Source organism: Microcaecilia unicolor, chromosome 3, assembly GCF_901765095.1.
Source record: "Microcaecilia unicolor chromosome 3, aMicUni1.1, whole genome shotgun sequence".
Classification (NCBI taxonomy): Eukaryota; Metazoa; Chordata; class Amphibia; order Gymnophiona; family Siphonopidae; genus Microcaecilia; species Microcaecilia unicolor.
Genome location: NC_044033.1, coordinates 231,957,591 through 231,974,156, shown reverse-complemented (window position 1 = coordinate 231,974,156; position 16,566 = coordinate 231,957,591). Strand labels below are relative to the sequence as shown.

The following is a 16,566-nucleotide window of genomic DNA, read 5'->3' as shown; positions in this document are numbered from 1 at the left end:
GGAGGAGTGGAGAGGCGTTTTATAAGATTGACAATCAGCAAAGTGGACTGGGGTTGTGTAAAAGGAATGATGGGTGGGTTATGGGGGAGGGATTTGAAGGGAGGGTTAGAGCTGAAGGAATAGCCTAGGGGTTGGGGGTGATGGAGAGGGGGAGCTGGGGAATAGAGGATAGTTAGGACTTGGGTTATTAACTGGGGAGTTTTAGGCCCGGGCTCTGTGTGTCATTTCCTTGATGATGGCTGATCTGCAGGTTGGCAGGTCAGGCACTGGTGGGGGGGAGGCTGGCAGCTTTGGTAGTAGGTACATGGAACGTGAATGGATTGAATAATCCTGGGAAGCGTAGTAGAGTGTTTAAAGAACTGGGGAGATTGAACTGGGAGATTACATTTTTGCAAGAAACTCACCTGAGGTCACGGGATGCCCATATGCTAAGACATAGGCAATATCAAGAAGTGGTGACACATCAAGGGGAGGGGGGGAAGAGGGTGGGGGGGATAGCTATATTAATTCGGAAAAACTGTGGGTTTGTGACTAATAAGGTGTTTAGGGATAAAGAGGGGAGATGTTTGGCCCTTAGAGGACGGTTGGAGGGTAAGGAACTTACGCTGATTAATATTTATGCCCTAAACATGAATCAGGGGAAATTCTTTCAAAATTTAAAGCAAGAGTTGTTGGGATTTGTGGGAGGGCATATAGTGGTGGTGGTGAGGGGGGGGGGGGATTTCAACTTGGGCCCGGATGCTAGACTGGACCATTCAAAATGGGGAGGTTATTATAGTAGGCAGAGGAGAAAAGCCTTGTTGCAACTCATGAAAGGGTTAGAGGTGGTGGATTGCTGGAGACTATTACATGGAATCCAGAGTGATTATACCTTTTATTCCCATGCAGCACAGTCATATTCTAGGCTGGATCGGGCATGGGTCCATCAAAATGCGTGGAATATGGTGGACAGGGCAGAAATTGAAACAATTAGTGTTTCGGATCACGCACCTACCTGGGTCAAATTGCAAGGTATGGGATTGGAGGGTCGTAGGGGGATCTGGAGATTGAATGAGACTTTTGGGAGATGATGATATTCGGGAAGATGTCATACAAGCTATCCAGGAATTTAGGTGTTTTAATGATAATGGGGAAGTGTCTGATGGTACTCTCTGGGATGCTTTGAAGGTGGTGGTGCGAGGGGTTTTGATAAAATGGGGTGCTAGGAGGAAGCAAGAGCGGGGTAAGAAGTCCTTGGAAGTGCGGACGAGGTTGAAATATCTGGAGCAGTTACATAAGAAGAATCCTGATGTGCGAGTCTGGGAAGAGTTAAGGGAAGTGAGAGGAGAATTGATGAAAATGCAGATGGAGGAGGTGGAGTTTATGCGCTATAAATTAAAGCAGCAGTGTTTTGAATTTGCAAATAAATCTAGCAAAATGTTAGCCAGATATTTGAGGGCGAGAAAGGGGCACTCTAATATTCAAAAGATTCAGGGGGGGGGGGGGGGTTGGAAGTATACTGATAAGGACATAGGGGAATGCTTTTTGAAATATTACAGTAACTTGTATGAAGCAGATGGGGGGGGGGGGTGAGGGAAGAGGGTTGGGTCCAGTATCTGGAAAATCAGAGGAGGAGATTCATGCTGACAACGTATTTCTCCTTACCTGAGATTCATATGGAAGAAATGCCACGTTGATCTCTTTCAAGGTCTTTATGGCTTTTGTCACTCGTGCTTTACCAAGCTCTTTAAATAACGACTCTGGACATGCTGCAACATAATTGTAATAAGCAGAGGTTATAAAATAGACAGCAGCACAATGTTTGTATGTCAACAATAGGTAAGGAAGTCCACAATAGATTTATAAGTGGTCTCAGGACAAACAACCTTATTCTCTATAACTGACAGCCTACCAGGATAAATGAACTTGAGCACACAGCTTCCCTGATGTTTAGAAATAATATTTTCAGAGCAGGTCTAGGACAAGCTGGCTAAACTAACAAGTGATGAAGCTGCAACTGCTGTTTCACGTGCTCTATATTTCTTGTGATAGGGCAGTTTGAGTATACATGAGGAATGTTTGCACTATTCCTGTCCATACTGTAACCATTCTAGCATTAGGGATGTATGTTGAGAACTTTACATGCTGTTGCTGCCAATGCAAAAGCTGTCAGATGGTGGGCCAGTGCTTCGTTATCAGCTTTGATTACCATCTAACCTCTGAAGCAGACTCACAGGACTGTTAGCCTACAGCATTACAGGACAATTCTTTATGACGCCTGTAAAAGGAGAATACTGCATCAACCTTCCTAGGATACTCTAGTAAAAAGGATATCACCTTCAACTTGTTTGCTGACCACTAATTCTATGTTCTAGAACGTAGAGACACCCCTATGGGTGACAAGAAGAAAGAAAGAGAGAGAGAGAGAGAGAGAGAGAGAGAGAGAGAGATGGACAAGTAGAAATTATATACACAATCATAGAGAGGAAAGAATCAGTCTTTTCAGCCCCTGAATATTAGCTATCTAAATGAACTGCTTAAGGCGCTGCTTTACTTCTACTTTAGTAGGTTTAGTACACATTCATAAGTACTAAACTGTCTTCCCTGGTGATAGGGCCATCCACTAGATACTCACTATCAGTGAAGAAGACATGTGCCGCTTTGTATGTGAAGGCTGGAGTGTCCTTGAAATCATTGATAAGAGCCCATACAGACTAGACAGAAGGGAAAAAGAGGACAAAAGTTACAGCTCGGTACAGTAAAGTTGAGACATCCACGATCACTGCTCTCCTATGCTGGATTAACAGTGGCAATTTTGCAGATGCTGCGAGGTTTAATGGTGACCCACATTTAAGCAGCACATAAAGAGGTATGGTTCAGCCTGTGCTGGCAGTCTAAGAAAAGACACGGTTACAGAGTACAGTACTTTAGCCATTCTGTAAGTTGCCAGGAAAAGCACAGTTATTTAGCTGTAACAGATGTTGTCCAAGGACAGGAAATAAGTTCTCACTGATGGGCGACATCATCCAACAAAGCCCAGCAAGGCAAGAACAAACAAATCTTAAAAGTTTAGAGCTTTTCAACCCAGTCATGCCTTTGGGACTTCCTGTGGTGGTGTCACTGTGCAGGGCCAAACCTACAGCACAGATGATGAGAAGCCCAAAGCTGTTCCATACAGAGCTCGAAAATAGCGCTGGAACAGACCAGGGCTATACCGCCCCTATGATCAGAGATAGTAGCATGCAAATTTAAGCATGCTATTATCTCTGATTATAGGGTACAAGTGTGGGAGGATTGTGCCTGAGCATGCACTAAGGCACAATCCTTTTGCACTTGTTTGACAGATCCAGGCTGTCTAAAGCCCGGACCTCTCAAACACAGGGGCTCCCTCAACTGCAATGCCCATACATGCCCCCCAAGCCCCCACATCCACCCAGGACAGAGATATGGAGGTCTGGTGGATCTTCAGCCCACCAAACCCCTCCACACACCCAAAATATAAGGCCCTGGTGGCCCAGTGGACCACAAGCCCAACCCCCCCCCCCCCCCACCTGGTGGTCTAGCGGCCCCTCCCCCTCCCCCCGAACCTTTGCAGTGGAGGCGGTGCCCAGTCCTGAACAGTCCATCCTGGGATGTGATGGGCGGGACTTCCCAGCCATATAAGGGACCTCCAGCCCCTGAGTTACTGGTTTGGGGAGGGGGGTTTCAGGGCTCGGTTCCGGTCCTGTTGGGTAGATGGAAGAGCCTGCTAGCATGCAAATACATGCTGGACAGGGCTCCTTATTCCTCCCCAATGCTCCACAAACCCTAACACCAGCTCTGAGCTCGCGTAGGGTTTGCTGTGGGAGCAGCACCAATGCTTGGCACCCTGCCTGCTGAGAATTGGGGAGAAATAGTTAATACCAGCTCTGATCATAGGGTGGAAGAAAATGCAGGTGCTAGTAGGGTGCTACTGACCTCTAGCACCTGCGTTTGCTTTTGATCATCTGCCAAAGAACGCAGAAGCTGGTGGGGGAGGGGGGGGAGAATTATGAATACTTATGACCTGCACTTCTCAGAGAAGATCTATTACAGGTAAGCAACATCACTTTCTCCAAGGACAAGCAGGATACTTAGTCCTCCTTGATGGTAATTCTTAGCCGCACAAAGAAGGGGAAAATGGAAACATCATATTGCCAATAGACAACTACTTATTTTGCTGGCAACGGGCCTTTTGCGGGGTTTTTTTTGCACATATCTGTGATAAAGAAAACCTGAAATAAAAGATAAAGCGAAGATACTTACCTGTAGCAGGTATTCTCCAAGGATAGCAGACCTTATATTCTTATATGTGGGTAAACACGAGCCGCATTGCTCAGTCCAGAACTTCTAATCAGCTTGTAAGAGCTTTGTGGAGCACAAGTCACACTCCACTGTGCACGTGCCCTCCCATCTGCTGCGAGAGCACAGTACCCACAGTACAATATTATAACATACGAAAACAAAACAGGAGACCACTTCAAGGGGAAGTTGTGAAAATATAAGGCCTGCTGTCCTCGGAGAATACCTGCTACAGGTAAGTATCTTCGCTTTCTCCAAGGCCAAGAAGACCTACTATTCTCACATGTGGGGAATCCCTAGTAACCAGGTTCACTGAAAACCACCATCACTGGTCAATTGGGCCTCACACAGCAAGGAGAGAACACAGATCAATCTGAAACCATATACAAACTAGGTAAGAATGCAGCCTGGAACAGAACAAAATGGGCCTAGGAGGGGGAGTTGGACTCTAGACCACAAACAGATTCTGCAGTATTGTCTGTCCAAACCGACTGTTGTGTCGAGTATCCTGCTCAAGGAAGTAGTGAGATGTTAATGTGTGGACTGAAGACCACGTTGCAGCCTTGCAAATTTCTTCAATGGAGGCTGACTGAAATTTGGCTACAGACACAGCCATGGCTCTGACATTGTGAACCTTGACATGACCCTCCAGGGTTAGCCCAGCGTGGGCATAAGTGAAAGAAATGCAAACTGCCAGCCAATTAGAGATTGTGCATTGGGATCAAAAGAAACAAAAAATTGGGTGGACTGTCTGTGGGGCTTAGTCTGCTTCAAGTAAAAGGCCAATGCTCACTTGCAGTCTAAGGTGTGCAAGGCACTCTTGCCAAGGATGGGCATGAGGTCGGGGAAAGAATGTTGGCAAGACAATCGACTGGTTCAGATGGAATTCCTACACCACCTTCGGCAGGAACTTAGGGTGTGTGCGGAGGACTACTCTGTTGTGATGAAACCTAGTGTAAGGTGCATCCATTACTAATGCCTGAAGCTCAATGAACCTACAAGCTGAAGTAATAGCCACCAAGAAAATTACTTTCCAGGTCAAGTACTTCAGATGACAGGAATTCAGTGGCTCGAAAGGAGCTTTCATCAGCTGGGTGAGAACAACGTTGAGGTCCCATGACACAGGTGGCGATTTGATAGGAGGCTTTGACAAAAGCAAACCTTTCATGAAGTGAACAACTAGAGGCTGTCCAGAGATGGGCCTACCTTCTACACACTGATGGTAAGCACTAATCGCACTAAGATGAACACTTACGGAGTTGGCCTTAAGGCCAGACTTGGAAAGATGTAGAAGGTATTAAAGTAGGGTCTGTGTAGGACAGGAAATGGGATCAAAGTCTCTGTCCTCACACCAGGTGGCAAACCTCTTCCATTTAAGAGAGTAACAACTCTTAGTAGAATCTTTCCTGGAAGCCAGCAAGACCTGGGAGATTCCCTCTGGAAGAGACAAGGAAGCAAATTCTAGGTTATCAACATCCAGGCCATGAGGACCAGGTTGGGATGCAGAAGAGATCCCTTGCTCTGAGCGATGAAGGTTGGAAAACAATCCAATCACAACGGTTCTTTGGAGGATAACTCCAGAAGAAGAGGGAACCAGATCTGTCAGGGCCAGTAAGGAGCGATCAGAATCAATGTCCTGCGGTCTTGCTTGAGCTTCAGCAAAGTCTTCCCCACAAGAGGTATAGAAGGATGCGCATACAGAAGACCTGTCCCTCAATAGAGAAGGAAAGCATCGGACACTACTCTGTCGTGGGCTTCAAACCTGGAACAGAACTGTGACCTGAGTAGCAAAGAGACCCACCAAGGGGGTGCCAAATCTAGCAGCTTGTGCACCAAGTCCTGCAAATCCACGCTTATGAAGAGCTGGTAAGACTGAATACAGGAGATGAGCACAGAGGCTTGAAACATCTTACGCCCAAAAGAGTCCAAGGTTCTAACTTCCTTGTCCGGGTGTGCCGAAGCACAGTCTCTAAAAATCTTTGCCCTTTTGAGGGCAGATTCAACCACCAGGGAATTTGAGGCAGCTGAGGCTTATCAAACCCAGGGATACTCTTAATCCGGTACATGGTGTTAATTTTCTTGGGGCGTACCGGGACAGACAGAGGGGACTCTCAATTCTGCGCGAGAACATCAATAAAATCTTGTGAAGTGGGACGTCACAGACTCTCTAGGAGGAGGCATGTAGTTCAGGACCTTGAGCATTTTGGCCCTGGACTCGTCCTCCACCTCCAAAGGAAATGGAATGGCAGCCGCTACTTCCTTAAAAAAAGAGGGAAAGGAAAGGCTCTCTTAGAGACCTGCACGGGAATGGGGTTTGCGGGAATCCCGCAGAACCTGCAGGATTCCCGCAGGGACGGAAGCAGTTCTGTGGGGTTCCCGTGGGGACGGAAGCAGTTCCTGCAGGGATGGAAACAATTTCTGCGGGATTCCTGCAGCCTCTCATCTACTAATTACCAAGTTTTTTGAGTGCTGTCTCCTCCTCCTTGCTTTAACAGCACAAATGCGGAAAGTCTTTCATTAAGGAGGTGGTAGAGACACAAATGATGACAGAATTCAAAAAGGCATGGGATGAACACAAAGGATCACTAATTAGAAAATGGAAGTTATTTAAAAAAAAAAAAAACCCTAACCTTAAATGGCTGTATGTGTGTGGATGTGCCAAGTGACACTTAGATGGTGACTCTGGCTGTGATGACCTAGGGCCGATACTGGGCAGACTTGTATGGTCTGTCTCTCATATGGCAATCTGGTTTAGGATGGGCTGGAAAGGGCTTAGACAGCAACTTCAGTGGCTGGAACATGAGGACAGTGCTGGACAGACTTTTACGGTCTGTGTCTCACAAATGAAATGAAGAATCGACTGTAGTGGGATTCGACGGCAACCCCAGCAGTTGGAACATAAGGATAGGGCCGGATAGACTTCTATGGTCTATGTCTCAGTAACACCAAAGAAAGACCATAATCAAGTATATAATATCACACTTGTTGATTTAATCATGAATTGATAAGTGTGACTATTGGGCAAACTGGATAGATCGTTCAGATCTTTATTTGCCGTCACTTATTATGTTACTATTAATCCTCTTTGCTCCCAGGCTGATGCACAGACCTCAGCTCTGACACAGGCACAAGCATCAGATGTCACCTGACCTACTGGCATGTGCATGTGGCGACTTGTCAGCACACAGTACCAGTGAATCAGAGACAAATCTTACATGTGTGCACCAGAGTGTTCCAACTTCCATTCCTTCCTTGCCTGCAGTGCAAATCCAGAGAGAGACAGAGAGCTGACCGGAATTTTCTTTTATGTACCATTAAATTCTTGCGGGGATGGGCGGGGACAGGTTAAATTCTTGTGGGGACGGGTTGGGATGAGTTAAATTCTTGCAGGGATGGGTGGGGATGGGTAAGTTTGCAGTGGGGACAGGTGGAGACGGGTAAGATTCCAGCAGGGACAGGCTTGCAACTCTCTAGGCTCTCTCGAGGAGACTTTCTCCTTTCCTATGGAGGGGAGGGGTCAGACAGTATCCCATAAGATTCCTCCTCCGAGAAGTACCAAGGGTCATCCGACTCCCAAGAGTGCTGCTCATCATTATAAGCCAAAAACTCCTCTGAAGAAGGCCGAGACCGAGTCCACCTCGACCTAGAGTAGCCGTGTCCCCGAGAGGGGCATCAAGGAGCCGGATCCCACATGGACTCCAGTGAATCTTCCCCTACAGACGTTGAGGGAGTTGACGGGCGGCAGTTGACGCCAGGGCTGCATGTGACACAGACATCGGAGGCCTCACCACAGGCTGAGGGCCAAGCGGGGCTGCAACTAGAGCCATGGCAGGTGCAAGCACCTTCGATGCCACTGCACTCTGTTGAATGAAGCCAGCCAGCAGTTCAAGAAACAAGGCCCAGATGTGCTCATCGAGGACCGACACCAGGAAAAGCTGGGGCATCAGCTCAGAGACAGTCTGCATAACTCCTGGGGTCAACACGGGAGGCTGGTCCTGGTTGCACGGAGACCGTCGCACCGGCACCTCTTATATGGAGGGGGAGCGGTCCTCCCAATGCTGATGCTTCTCGGGTGCCAACTCTCTCGGCTCCCTGGAGCTCCCAGCACCGTATGTAGAGAAGGATCAATGCCGATGCTTCTTGGCCTTTGCCTACAGGGTCGGGTGCAATGCAGGTCAGTCCCAGGGGCTCTGCACAGCCGTCGGCACCAAGGCAGGAGGAGACCCATTCGATGCACAACTGCACCGAGTGTCTATAGGTCTAGCAGCCAAAAAGACAGATACCCCCCTATGCAACACCAGATGCTGATGCAGACATCGAGGATTCGGACCGGGCTCCAAAAATCTTCTGAGCATCTCTGGCCAACTGAGTAATTTTCTTCAAGTGAAAACACAGGACACAGTTGTAAGGGCTATGATCAAGCGCTGGAGACACCAAGAATGGATGTCTTTACCAGAGATGGACCTACTGCACCAGGAACAACACTTAAACCAGTGGAAGCCTTCATGCACATGGAAGGAAAAACTTTGTGGTCAAATCAAGTAAATCGATGGTGCCAAAAAAAGGGGGCAAAGCAGCAGAGATAAAACAAAGGGAGAACCTGAGCGAAGTTGTCCTAAATGTGGCCCAAAGACGCAGAAAAGGAAAGGAAACTTACAAACAGGAAAAAAAATAATTACAAAAATAAGGGAATGAAAAAGGAAGAACCCGAACACAGGAAACAAGAAAACATGGGCCTGTGAGTAGTGAATGGCATCCACTCCCCACTGAAGTAAGAAAAGAACTGCGGGTACATACTCTCATGGTGGGCGGGAACACACTTGTGCGTGCACAGAGGAGTGTGACTCATGCTCCACAAAGCTCTTACAAGCTGATTAGAAATTCCGGACTGGGCAACACGGCTCACATTTACCCACATGTGAACAGTAGGCCTGCTTGTCCTCAGAGAAAGCACACTAGGTGAGCTGGAATTGGATTCTATGCCTCAAAGGAGTTCTTCAAGATAGACTGATCAAACCTATTCTTGTGTTAGGAATCAGGATTCACTCCCCATGTAGTAATTTGATGTGAACATCTAGCCAGAAATCCATATCACAATTTTATAGATCTCCTGCAAAGAAGCCAGCTTCAAGTGGGCCCCTTTCCTGGGAAGGAATGCAGTCCAAGGGAAAACTAGTTGATTACTCCTGTCTAGAGAAATCTAATGATACTTAAGGGGATCCCCAGCAGTTCTCCAATTCTATGCCCCCAAAAAACATTCTGTGGGGAAGTCCAACTTTGGGCTGGGCTAGCAGAGAAGGCTCCTGAGAGAACATTCCTTGTCTACTGGGACTTAGACCTTGATGCAGACCAATGAATCTGTTTTGATTCACACTCAGTTTAAGCACCATGACGGCCAGCACTGAAGCTGATCCATCTCCATGTCTAGATATTGATTTTGTGGCTCCAGGTAGTGCACGAGAATCCAGAATGGGCCATAGCAAAGCATAACTCGATGTCTTTTGCCATCAGTGTGGACCCAAGGAATCAAGATAAGTACCAAGATGGCACTCTTGATCCTTCTTGTCAAGTCCTCAAGAACTGCTGGATTTGAGATGCTATGGCCTATATTTAGGTCATGAGGATCTAAATAAGGAGGTAGACTGAGCTATTTAAATGACTGGGATTTTTTTGACCACTGAGAATCATTAGTGCTCTCATACACATGCGTCAGCGTTTTTTCAGCCAATGGCGGTTGAGGAGTGGCATTTTGGAGTGTTCAGTTTCCTGTATCCAAGTAGTGGATTTTCATGAGTAGATAAGCAAAAAGGTTTTATAAATTTTAATAATCAAAAATTCAGTAGATTCTCTCTAACTAGTATATTTAATGAACATTTGTGTATTATTGCAGTTTCAACCCCTGAGGACGCAATAGGAAAACATGGACCATGTTGGGTTGTGAGCAGTAGTTTGGTGATATTAAAGTGAAAAGGAGAACTATACTATGGATTTGATTAAGAGTTTGGATTGCAGCAGTTTGGACACTGTCACAGTAGAAGATTAGTCAAGCTTTATAAGATCTTCCTTACAGCGTAGCTTTAAAAACATAACATTTGAAGATAAGAAGTGGGGGATTATTTCCATGAACGATGTTTAACTATGACTGACTGAGAATTTTGGATTACAGCAGTGTGGATATTCTCAATGCTGAAAATCAGTCGAGTCATAAGATCTTTTTTTACAGCGTCGGTTTAAGAACATAACAACTGCAGATAAGTAGCAGGGGTTATTCCCATGAACGTTGTTAAAATATGACTGACTGTGAGGACTTTAAGAAGCAGAATAAATATTGTGGTTTTCGACTTGAATTAGATTGGAATATAAAAGTGGGGCCAACAGCTGTCCTATGCTGCAATATATACTAGCATTAGACAAATTAAATATTTTATTGGTGAAGAGAGAAAATTGTTTGCATACTTGAGATTTGTGGTATAATAAAATTTAAAAACGAAGGGATACTATTTTCATAGTTATGTATAGTGTATGTGCTATTTATATGTGATAATTATACTGAAATAATAGTGAACTTATAATTGTGTGATATGCATATTCATTGGGGAAATCCTGAAAACCTGACTGGATTGTGGCCCTTGAGGACCAAGGGTAGACAACCCTGCTTTTTAGTCTCGCTTAAGGCACAGCACTGGAATTCATGAATGCTAATACTGAAGAGTCAGAATCCATTAATATAGAGCCTAATTAATGGATGGTCCTAAAGACCTCTGTCAATAATCAATTTTCATGCATTTTCAGAGTCCATGTGGGTTAGTGCCTTTGATGTTGCACATGGATTGGACTTTACTGGAACCCAAGAGTTTCCAAGTTTAATCAATGTTTGATATACTGCCCATTTAGTGGCCCTTCTGAGTGGTTTGATCATATGCCGTTATATATTAGAAAGAAATGAAAGGAAAAGAAGTTGCATCTTAGATGGGAAAGAAGAGAAAGGGAAAAAGGAGTAGGCACTGGCTGAATGGAAGTGTGACCCTCACAACCCTCCACTGAAGATAAATGAGGAGTGAGAGAAGGCCACTAGTATAAGGTAAAATTATGTATCATACCTGATAATTTTCTTTCCATTAATCATAGCTGATCAATCCATAGACTGGTGGGTTGTGTCCATCTACCAGCAGGTGGAGATAGAGAGCAAACTTTTGCCTCCCTATATGTGGTCATGTGCTGCCGGAAACTCCTCAGTATGTCGATATCAAAGCTCCATCCGCAGGACTCAGCACTTAGAGAATTACACCCACGAAGGGACACTCTGCCCAGCTCACCACCGCCGAAACGGGGGAGGGGAATTAACCCAGCTCATCCCCACACAAGTGGGGGAGGGGAATCCGTCCAGCTCATCCCCGCGGAGCGGGGGAGGGAAACCACACCCGCCGATGCGGGGGGATCTGGCTTATCCTGCAACCGCAACCGCGGGAGGAGCTGACTGACCCTAACACCGCCGAAGCGGGAGGGGTACAAAGCTGCCCTACAGCCGCACGAAGCGGGAGGGAGTGCCGGCAGAATTTAAATCTCAATCCAGCCCCGTAAAACGGAGGGGAGAGGAATGCAGCAGCTCACTGTAACACAAACTCGTCTCAACTCTTGAAGAATCCAAGTGAAAAAACTTGAACACGAAGTCTTTCTGAAGTAACTGAAGACTAAACTTGAACCTGAAATGCAACCAGAATAAAAACAGTACAGATATCTGGGAGGGGCTATGGATTGATCAGCTATGATTAATGGAAAGAAAATTATCAGGTATGATACATAATTTTACCTTCCATATCATCATGCTGATCAATCCATAGACTGGTGGGATGTACAGAAGCAGTACTCACCCAGGGCAGGACATAGAAATCCCTGACCGCAACACTGAAGCTCCAAACCGGGCCTCCACCCGAGCAGCCACAGTCAAGCGGTAATGCCTGGAAAAGGTATGGGCCGAAGCCCAAGTTGCCGCCTTGCAAATCTCTTCCAAGGAGACGGACCCGGCCTCTGCCATCGAGGCCGCCTGAGCTCTAGTGGAGTGAGCCTTCAGCTGGATAGGCGGCACCTTCTCCGCAGCCACATAAGCCGCTGCAATGGCTTCCTTGACCCATCTTGCCACTGTAGGCTTAGCAGCCTGCAGACCCTTACGAGGACCTGCAAACAGGACAAACAGATGATCCGATTTCCGGAAATCATTGGTCACTTCCAAGTATCTGATGATGACACGTCTCACATCCAGATATTTGAGAGCAGAGTATTCCTCTGGGTAGTCCTCCCTCCGAAAGGAAGGGAGACAGAGCTGCTGATTCACATGGAAGCGAGAAACAATCTTGGCCAGGAAGGAAGGCACTGTGCGAATAGTCACTCCTGCCTCAGTGAACTGCAGAAAAGGCTCTCGACATGAGAGTGCCTGGAGCTCGGAAACTCTTCTGGCTGAAGTGATAGCCACCAAAAAGACTGCTTTCAACGTCAGGTCTTTCAGAGATGCCCTCGACAAGGGTTCAAAAGGCGGCTTCTGCAATGCTCTTAGCACCAGGTTGAGATTCCACGCAGGCACCACTGAGTGCAGAGGAGGGCGCAGGTGATTAACTCCCTTGAGAAAGCGCACCACATCTGGCTGCGAAGCCAGGGAAGCACCCTTCAGGCGGCCCCTGAAGCAAGCCAGAGCCGCTACCTGGACTTTAAGGGAACTGAGCGACAGGCCTTTCTCCAGACCTTCTTGCAGGAACGCCAACACTGAAGAAATTGGAGCAGTGAAGGGAGAAAGTGAGCCTGCTTCACACCACGCTGCAAATATACGCCAAACCCTGGCGTAAGCAGTAGAAGTAGAGCGCTTCCTCGCTCTCAGCATAGTGGCGATGACCTTGTCTGAGAAGCCCTTCTTTCTCAGACGCTGCCGCTCAATAGCCAGGCCGTAAGACCAAAGGGGGAGGGATCCTCCATCACCATGGGACCCTGATGTAACAGGCCCTGCTCCACTGGCAGCCACAGAGGATAGTCGACTGAGAGCCTGATCAAGTCCGCATACCAGGGACGTCTGGGCCAATCCGGACCCACCAGGATTACCCTGCCGGGATGCTTTGCCACCCGGTCTAGCACCCTGCCCAACATGGGCCAGGGCGGGAACACATAGAGAAGCTCTTGAGTCGGTCACTGTTGGAGAAGAGCATCTACTCCCAGGGATCGAGGGTCCCGTCCTCTGCTGAAAAAGCGCGGCACTTGGCAATTGGCCGATGACGCCATCAGATCTAGGCTCGGCTGGCCCCAGCGCTTCGTGATGTCCAAGAACGCCTGAGCAGATAGCTGCCACTCTCCGGGCTCCAAGGTATGGCGACTGAGAAAGTCCGCCTTGACATTCATGACTCCGGCAATGTGGGCCGCTGACAGCTGCTCCAGGTTCGCTTCTGCCCACTGGCTTAGATTCATAGCCTCCTTGGCTAGAGGGGCGCTCTTGGTACCTCCCTGACGGTTGACATAGGCCACAGCCGTGGCATTGTCCGACAGGACCCGTACCGGCTTCAACACCAGTACCGGGATGAACTCCAAAAGCGCCAACCGAATGGCTCTGAGTTCCAGGAGGTTGATAGACCACTTTGCCTCTGCAGGAGACCAGAGCCCCCTGCGCTGTCCTTCCCAAGCAGTGGGCTCCCCAGCCCGACAAAGAGGCGTCCGTCGTGACGACAATCCACTCCGGGGTCACCAGAGGCATTCCCGCAGACAACTTGTCTGTCTGCATCCACCAGCTCAGCGCCTTGCGCACTGCTGGGTCCAAGGGAAGGCGCACAGCATAATCCTCCGACATCGGAGTCCAGCGCTGCAGCAGAGATTGTTGTAGTGGTCTCATATGAGCCCTGGCCCAGGGCACTACTTCCATCGTGGCCGTCATAGAGCCCAACAGCTGCACATAGTCCCAAGCCCGAAGAGGAGAGGCTACTAGGAACTGGTCCACCTGAGCCTGAAGCTTGACAATCCGATTGTCTGGCAGGAACACTCTGCCCACTTGGTGTCGAATCGAACTCCCAGATACTCCAGGGACTGAGTCGGGCGCAGCTGGCTTTTCTCCCAGTTGATGATCCATCCCAGGGAGCTCAAAAGAGCAACTACCCGGTCCACAGCTTTGCCGCACTCTGCATAAGAGGGGGCTCGGATCAACCAGTCGTCCAGATAAGGATGGACTTGTACTCCTTCCTGTCGCAGGAAGGCCGCGATGACCACCATTACTTTGGAAAAGGTCCGCGGAGTAGTAGCCAACCCGAACGGGAGGGCTCTGAACTGGAAGTGTCGGCCCAGGACTGCAAAACGCAGAAAGCATTGATGAGGAGGCCAGATGGGAATATGCAAGTACGCTTCCTTGATGTCCAAGGATGCCAGGTACTCCCCTGCCTTCACTGCCGCTATAACAGAGCGGAGAGTCTCCATGCGAAAGTGCCGCACTTTCAAGGCCCGATTGACCCCTTTGAGGTCGAGGATAGGCTGGACAGAACCTCCTTTCTTTGGTACCACAAAGTAAATGGAATAACGCCCCTTGCCAAGCTGACTTTCTGGCACCGGAACGACCGCACCCAGGCGGATCAGATTGTCCAAAGTCTGCTGCACTGCCACAGCTTTGACCGGAGACTTGCAGGGAGAGAGTACAAACCCGTCTCTTAAGGGTCGGCAGAACTCTAGCTTGTAGCCGTCTCTGATGACTTCCAGCACCCAAGCGTCTGAAGTTATTGTGATCCACTCGCCCAGAAACGAGGACAGCCGTCCTCCAATCTGCACTGGGGCGTGGACCAAGGCCCCGTCATTGGGTACGAGACCCTGGGGGAGGACCGGAGGGAGCACCTCCGGGACGGCGGTCTCTGCGAAAGGAATGCTGCTTGGGGGAGAAATTCCTCTTAAAGGAAGAGGGGGCAGAGGAACCCGACCTGCCCGGGCGGTACCGACGGGCTTCCTGAAACCGTCCTCTGGAGGTACCGGGACGAGTACTAGCCCGAGCCCTGACCTCTGGTAACTTCTTGCCCTTAGACGTGCCGAGATCGGTCACGATTTTGTCCAGCTCGACCCCAAAGAGCAGCTTGCCTTTAAAAGGCAATCTAGCCAGGCGGGATTTAGAGGCGTGGTCAGCAGACCAATGTTTCAGCCAAAGCCACCGCCGCGCAGAGATTGTCTGAGCCATGCCTTTAGCTGAGGCCCTCAAGACATCATACAGCAAGTCTGCCAAATAGGCTAAGCCCGATTCCAGGGCCGGCCAATCAGCCCTCAAGGAATGATCCGAGGGGGAAGCCCGCTGCACCATAGTCAGGCACGCCCTGGCCACATAGGAGCCGCAAACTGAGGCCTGCAAACTTAAAGCAGCCGCCTCAAAGGACGACCTTAAGGCCGCCTCCAATCTTCTGTCTTGGGCGTCCTTTAGGGCCGTGCCACCTTCCACCGGCAACGCCGTTTTCTTAGTCACCGCAGTGATTAAAGAATCCACGGTAGGCCACAGATAGGCCTCACGTTCACTTTCAGTCAAAGGATAGAGGCGGGACATAGCCCTAGCCACTTTAAGGCTCGCTTCAGGGACATCCCATTGAGCCGAAATTAAGGTGTGCATGGCATCATGCACGTGGAAGGTTCTAGGCGGGCGCTTCGTCCCCAGCATAATGGCAGAGCCAACAGGGGCTGAGGGAGAGACGTCCTCCGGAGAGGAAATCTTCAAAGTGTCCATGGCCTGTATCAACAGGTTGGGCAAATCCTCTGAGCTAAAAAGCCGCGCTGCAGAGGGGTCATCCGCTCCATCCGAGCGGGGATCCGTCTCCTCCAAGGAATCCGCAAAGGACCGTTGGGAGAACTCGGATACGCTGCCCTCATCTACATCGGAGGAGACAAAGTCCTCCAAGGCCTGGGAATCAACCCGAGGGCGTTTACCTCTGGGAACCTCAACCTCTTTACCAGACGAGGGAGCAGGGGCAGCGTTTTGCATAAGGAAGGCCTGATGCAGCAGCAAAACAAACTCGGGGGAGAAACCCCCCAGATTGTGCACTTCCGCAGCCTGGGCTACAGCCCTAGACGCACCCTCAACCGGCGCTTGCAAGAGCGGGGGAGAGACATGCTGCGCATCCAAAATGGCGTCCGGCGCGACACTCCGCGAAGGAGCCGCGCGGGAAGAACGGCGCTTAACTTTAGCCGCTTTTATGCCGTCGCCCAAATTAAGGGCGTTCATGGCATTAATGTCTCCAACCTCAAGGGCGGCCCAAGAAGAAGCCGTCCGAGCCGCGT

General features: G+C 49.0%; 1 protein-coding gene across 2 annotated transcripts in view; it reads right to left on the bottom strand.

Annotated features, from left to right (window-relative positions):
- The window catches only part of STXBP2 (syntaxin binding protein 2), a 165,695-nt gene that overhangs the window by 90,509 nt on the left and 58,620 nt on the right, over window positions 1-16,566 (bottom strand). For both annotated transcript variants that reach the window (XM_030197557.1, XM_030197556.1), the window contains exons 5-6: window positions 2,615-2,693; window positions 1,645-1,748 (exon numbers count right to left, since the gene is read on the bottom strand). In XM_030197557.1, coding sequence (XP_030053417.1) covers window positions 1,645-1,748; window positions 2,615-2,693 — 183 coding nt within the window. The remainder of the gene's footprint in view (window positions 1-1,644; window positions 1,749-2,614; window positions 2,694-16,566) is intronic.